A 6,785-nucleotide genomic window follows, 5' to 3' on the forward strand; every position below is an offset into this window, starting at 1 on the left:
CGTTTTAGTGAGGGGAGTCCATATTCTTGGCAGAGGTCTGCTAGGATCTCTGCCGCCTTCCCTCTTGTCACCCTCCCCGCGATTACGAACATCTTTCTGAGGCTGGGGTGAGCTTGGTTGCGCCTGCTTTTCTGCGGAAGAAAAACTGGTTGGTTGCAACCTGGACCATACAGAGTTCTGCTTGCCCCTCTTTTCTTTGCTGCGCGGTGACTCAGCTTGATGCGCTCTTTCTCTTGCCCTATCTTGGGCAATTTGTTTTTCATTCCTCGCGAAAACTCGCGATGCTTCCATTAACTTGGCCCACGTGGTGGGCATGCCATCTCTGCTTACGAGAGCTCGGCGGAGTTGATCACTGCGCGCGCCTTGTATAAAGGCCACGCGCAGTAGTTGTTCAGTGATCCCTCCGATCGCCAGAGACTCCTGATTGAAACGAGTGATGTAGTCTTCAATCGTTTCATCATTCCTGCGCACGCAGTGCATGATGTCATCAGGGTCGCGCGTGTGTCTGCGCTGCTGTACGAAGTGGGCTTGGTATTTTTCCAATAGTTCCTCGAAACCATCAATTTGTCCAGTCGGCAAGCTCTCGAACCAGACACGCGCCGCGCCCGTGAGGCAGCGAGCAAACATGTGACACCATGTTGGCATCGTCCAGCTTTCTAGGTTTCCCGTGTTGTAAAAACCTTGCAAGAAATCATCTGGATCTGTTGTGCCGTCATATTTACCCAAACCACTTGGCATCTTGGTTTTGTGCTGGATGGGAGCCTTCGCGATGCGCTCAGTGAACTTTGAATGTTTCACCAAGATGGCTGGTCTATACGGTGTGGTCACGTCCACTTGCCCTCTAACTGGTGGGCTGTACGGCATGTGTAGATCCAGATCGGCTCTGGCTCCTGGCGCCATGTTCACAGGTGCGCGGAGCTGTGAGCCTCCTGCATGAGTATCTCGCGTCTTCCTCATGCTATGCACTTCTTCATCACTGAACTCAGTGTGTGCAGTGTGAACAGAATGTCCTTCTTCCGGCGCGCGCGGCCTTTTTGTTCCATGAACAGTTTGCTTATCAAGCGCTTGCCGTTGTGTTAAGTCGGCTAGCTTTTTCTGCTTGACCATCTCATTGTACTTGTCCATTAAACGCCGCTGCTCATTTATGAGCCATTCTTTAGGATCATTTGTTTCATCTTCTGGACCCATTGGTCCTTTTTGTTTCGCGCCGGCAAGATTTTGTAACGTAAGATCGTCTGGAGGAGTTTCAGTCTGGCCGTGAGGAGTTGTAATGAAGGGACGGTTACTGGTGGTGCGCGTAGAATCACGCGGCGCCCTCAGAAACTGTTGTCCCTCATTAACATCCTCACGTTCAATATCCTCCAGAACTTGATCAACGTTATGAACGCCAGAAACCATGGTGATTTTTTTATGTATAGTTATGATGATATCTGATTGCCGTTGTAACAGTGGATGGCGCCAATGAAGAAGCGTGGATCGTCTCACTGGTAGACGATCTACTTTCCTCGGGTGTGATTATGCAATTTCACCGATGGTTTCTCTTGGATTTGATGGATCTGGGTTCTTCCACCTACAAAACGAACAACACCGTCAACTTACCCCTCAGAAAGGGACAGAGGGTCCTCTTTGGGGTAACCCTCCGGTGTGAGAATAAGTATTTGTGGGAGAAGATAATAATATGTGAGTAAGGAAATCTGAAGAGTATTGCTTAATAGCTGAATACTCTGTAGTTTCCTGTGATTGAGAGTGTTACTGAATGTAACTGTCTGTGAGTGAATGTAATTGAATATGCTTGAATGTGAATGAATGTGTTATGATTGAATGTCTCTCCTTGTGGAGTTGATGCTGTATTTATAGTGCTAGGGTTTCCACTGATTGGGCTCAGCCTTGTTGGCCTCCTCCAATCGCTTTGCGCCACGTGTCCTCTGGGACACCTGGTGCTTTCTCATTGGTTGTAATCACGTGGTAGCACATGTGTCATGCTGAGTTGTCCACCTTTCATTTGGCAGCTGTCAACATCAGTATATTCTTATTCCTTAAAAAGATACATTCTGGAAGGTTGTCTGACGTGCACAATCAAGGTTGCCATAATCCTGATTTGGATAAGGACGAGGTTGATTATGTGCATGTGTGATATGCGCCAATCCTGAGGATGCGCGAGGTCTTCTCTTTATTCTCACGCGCAGATGTTTCATGCGCAGATGTGATATGCGCCGCGCGCTGATGCGCCACGCGCATATGTGATATGCGTGAGCATATGTGTGCCTGGGCATATGATGCCTGAGCATGTGTGGTGCCTGGGCATATGATGCCTGAGCATGTGTGGTGCCTGGGCATATGATGCCTGAGCATATGTGATATGCGCCATGCGCGTAGGTTTTGGCTTAGTGCCTTCATAATGTCTTGATTTCACGCTTCTTGTCTTTATCTTGTGGGTTGACCCGCCTCGCTCGGTGTTGAGGCGGGTACATACCTCTTCACTACTTTTTTTTAGTATTATATGTTAGAGATGAAATATAAATTGAATAAACTCGTAAAGTAAAAATGAATTGGATTAATAATTACCGCCTTTCTTGGCTGCACAAAACAAAACTTCGTCGATTAAATGCTGAAATGGACCGCCTTCTGGGGGCCACTGTAAAAAGAGATCGACTTCAGAAACAGCCTCCTCATTAGTGAAATATTGATAAAGTCCGCACAAAAATAATATTAGGAATATGTGTCTCGGTCCTAATCGACGATGGTAAAGACTCGGGATACAGTTGATGTATGTTGAATTTTCTACATAATCAATCCGAAACATCTCTATAAGTGCATCTTTTCATTATTATTCTCTCCTTCAACCAAAGCTTCTTCAGACTCACTAAGAAAAGGATAAATTGTTAACTTAAATATAAAGTTTGAGGTGTAAATTTTGTATTAAAATCAAAGGTTACATGAATCAACAAATTATGTTTATCATATTTTTTAAACTTAGGGCTCTTTGAATTGAGATTAGTATGTCTATATTTGGAATTTAATTTTAGTTTGTGGGTTTTACTATGTTTGTATGAGCTGTTGTTGTGGGTTTCTTTTGCAGTCACGTGCATCTAATAAATATGTAGTATGTAACGCTTTTAACATGTCTGATGTTTATCGTTTTTTTTTGTTATTGTATGCGGTTTCATTATGTTTCGTATATAATTTTAAAATCATTTAGTTTTATAGTATTAACGACAAATGTACTTGATGTTGACTTATAAAATTGATTCCATAATAATATTTTAGTATTTATTTTGATTATTTGATTTTATTTAATTTTTAGTTTAGTATTTATTTTGATTATTTGATTTTATTTAATTTTTAGTACCAAAGTTTGTTTATATTAATACATAACTATTAGTTCGTTTGTCATTCCTCTATAAATTTTCTTGTTTGTGTGAAAATATTTGTCCGGTTCCTTAATTATTTAGGTTGATTATAATTTTATTATTTGTACAAAGTTTTTTAACTAAATTAAAAATTATTTAATTGTGTATTAGATACGTTTTTCGTGCCATTCGTTTAACTTTAAACATATTTATTTCTTAAACGGACAGACATCAACACAAATATCTGTTCGTTAAGTTTTTGTGTGAGATCATTCACAAACATAAATTAACATCATTGTACAAAGAAGAATGAATTTAAAAAAAATGTAAACGAACACAAAGAAACATAAACGAACCCACTTAAATGATCACAAACGAACAAATATAAAACATTAATTAGATAAATCATCCACAATTTATTCAAAAATGAACATAAATGAACAAACAAAACATGTGTTCATGTTCGTCATAATGACCGAACATAAACAAACATCCCATCAAATGAAACACAAACATTTCACTAAAAGTTGGGTTCATTTACGGGCATAAATTCATACATCATACATTTATACTGTACAACATACCAAACTTTTAACAGTGTGTACACAGTAAGATCCAAACCCAGATCAGCATACGCCCATTAGCATTGATAATTTTAGTCTCTTTGTTAATATAAAATAGATACAATCATACAAAAGTATCAAGATTTGAAGCATAAATCAACTTCCCTTTATTTCAAAAAGGTAGCCCTACAATAATATATATCCGTTTTTATTATCTTGTCTACGCTACAAAAAGTATTGGTCGAAATACAATTAAACGCCAAACATGTCACAACATTTTTATTAAATTAACAAAAAAGGATTTCATAACATAAATAATACCTGGTTTTCCGTAATTTCACGTTAGATTCCAACTCTTACACCGACTTCTCAAAAAGTTTTAACCTCTCTTTGATCGTAACGGTTACTGGTTTCACACACCTACTTTTACAATTGGCAAAAAATGTTAATAAAAAATACTTATATAGTCTTTAATTAAGTTTATGCTAATTAAAGAAAAACAAACTTGTTGTTTTCAAAGCACCAAGCCAGTCATCACTTTCTAGCAAGTTCGAAACTTTAAAGTGTGATCTGAATATGTAATAATAAGCTCTTTAGATATAAAATAGCATAATGCCAACGCGCTATTTATAAAACTTACATATACTAAATAATTTGGCCTAAAAATTCACATTAGATCTCTAAATAATACATATAAAGTTTACGGGACATGAAGCTGAAATCTCTTGGCTACGGCCCAAGCTTCATGTGTTTCTAGCAGTTGCTTCTTATTAAATTAATATTAGTGTTCAAACTAAGCTCAAGATACAATGTGTTAAGAAAAGAATACCTAAGACTACTCACTATCAGGACCATTTGCCTCAACGGGTTGCAATATTTTACTAAAGGACAAAAGTTGTTGTCATTTAAAAAATGTTAAATAAAAATAAAAGTCACAACCCGATCGCATCATCAACTAACGATTGCAACCAAATTGTAATATTATTTTAATATATCTTGTCATCATGCTAATAATATTTGTTTCTTTTTCTATTATTTTAAAACCTTTTATTTAATTTTTATTTAATATTGTTAGTTGTTCCTACTTTACTTTATTATTTTTTTTCCTTTTAATTATTTACTTTTCATTAATGTTTTTATTAGTTTTTTATTAGTAAATTATTTTTTATTTAAAATGTTATCCTACCATGCCAAATGTCAATTTTTTATTTGTTTGATAGATTTTTTTATAACTTTAGTTATCCAAAAATATCTAACATTTAACTTATCCTTATCCAAAAAAATATAATAAAAAGTTAAAAAATTTATGAGTTTTTTCTATATATATAGTGTTGGGTATAGATAAAATTTCACATCCAAATCTAATTTTCTATCCCTCTTTTATATTTCATACACTCAAAACAATGGATCTGTTTCCAAATTCATATACGGATCTAGGCAATTCTGAGAATTATCATAATAATCAATACTATGAAAATTCTTCGTTTTTTCAAATCCAAGTCAACTTCCTTTCACTCAAAATCCTCAAACATCACAAAATACTGAAAAACAAACAAAAACCGCTAAATGGGAGGCTGCTGAAGATGTTGCTTTAATGTCGGCATACTGTATTGCTAGTGTAGATAGCATTCACGGAAAAAACAAGAAGAAACCATCACTATGGGCAGAAGTAAAGAAAATGTATGATGTCGCTCAAGCAGAAAATCCAGAACAGCTTGGTGAAAGAAATGTTGATCAAATGAAAGGTCGTTTTAGTCGACTTAATGAAACAGCTGGGAAATGGGTTGCTGCGTACCGAGAAGCATATCGCCGAGCAACAAGTGGAACGTCACAAAAAGATATCGAGAGTGATGCTCATAAGATATATGAGCAAAGTGGGAAAAAGTTTAACGACTACATTGTTTACAATGAAGTTATGTGTAAGTACCCAAAATGGGCTTTAGAGTTACCTCGTGGCACAACACGTCACCGTCCTGAAAGTGAAGCGGGTGATGAGGAAAGTGATGGTAGTACGAAAAGAACAATGACTTTAGAAGAAGGGGATTATTATGTGAATTCCAACCAAGAATCGCCAGTTAGTGGTGGTTCATTGATTCAACGTCCAATGGGCAGAGATGAAGCCAAAAAAAAGAAAGGAAATGGTAAGGTTTCCAATGAAATTGTTGAAGAGCTTCGTGGAATGAGGCTTACTCAAGCTAGTACATGTGATTTGTTGCAAAAAAAACTCGAGTTTGAGAAACATAAGGAACAACTTAGGATTGAGAAGGAACAAAGAAAGGAACAAAGGAAGGATGAAAGAGAGCAAAAGAAAATGGACCTTCATTTGCTTCAGGCATTGTTACAGAGGGAGCATCTGTCGGTTGAAGAGGATCAAATCAAACGTTCTCTATTGTCGAAGTATTATGGAAACTGAATCTAGTTTATTGTGTCTTTCATTTCGTTTTTAATGCATTTGTAAGATATTGAATTTCTACTTCACTTGTAATGCAATTATGTTTCTGTATGTGCAATATTGTCTTGTAATTTAACCCTATCTTCGTTTCCAGTTGTCAAATTCTTGTTGGATTGTTGAGATTTCTTTAGATAAAAATCTAACGTTATCTCTATTTACTGTCATAAATTTATGTATTTTCAAGATTATCTAGTAAATTTGACTTATCTTCATTTTCCAAATGTCAAATTCTTATTGGATCGTTGGATTTCTTAGATAAAAATCTAACATTATCTCTATTTAATATTATAAATTTATATATTTCTAAAATAATATAGTAAATTTGAGTTATCTTCTTTTTCCATTTGTCAAATTCTGATTGGATTGTGAGATTTTCTTTAGATAAAAAATCTAACATTATCTAACATTATTTTCATGTAT

The 6,785-nt window shown here is 36.3% G+C and overlaps 1 protein-coding gene across 1 annotated transcript; it reads left to right on the top strand.

The window, feature by feature from the left end:
• The first annotated feature begins 5,507 nt into the window (after positions 1-5,507).
• LOC143586962 (uncharacterized) lies at positions 5,508-6,414 on the top strand. The gene has a single exon (XM_077068387.1). The coding sequence runs from the start codon at positions 5,508-5,510 to the stop codon at positions 6,324-6,326; it is 819 nt and encodes a 272-aa protein (XP_076924502.1). The 3' UTR covers positions 6,327-6,414.
• The last annotated feature ends 371 nt before the right edge of the window (positions 6,415-6,785 follow it).

This window comes from Bidens hawaiensis, unplaced genomic scaffold (assembly GCF_021521415.1).
Source record: "Bidens hawaiensis isolate Kalapana, Puna unplaced genomic scaffold, B.hawaiensis_p1.1 tig00035070_1, whole genome shotgun sequence".
Taxonomy (NCBI): domain Eukaryota; kingdom Viridiplantae; phylum Streptophyta; class Magnoliopsida; order Asterales; family Asteraceae; genus Bidens; species Bidens hawaiensis.

Excerpts from the sequence above, each read along its gene's own strand:
- LOC143586962 (XM_077068387.1), top strand. The coding sequence starts at position 5,508 with ATGTCGGCATACTGTATTGCTAGTGTAGATAGCATTCACGGAAAAAAC.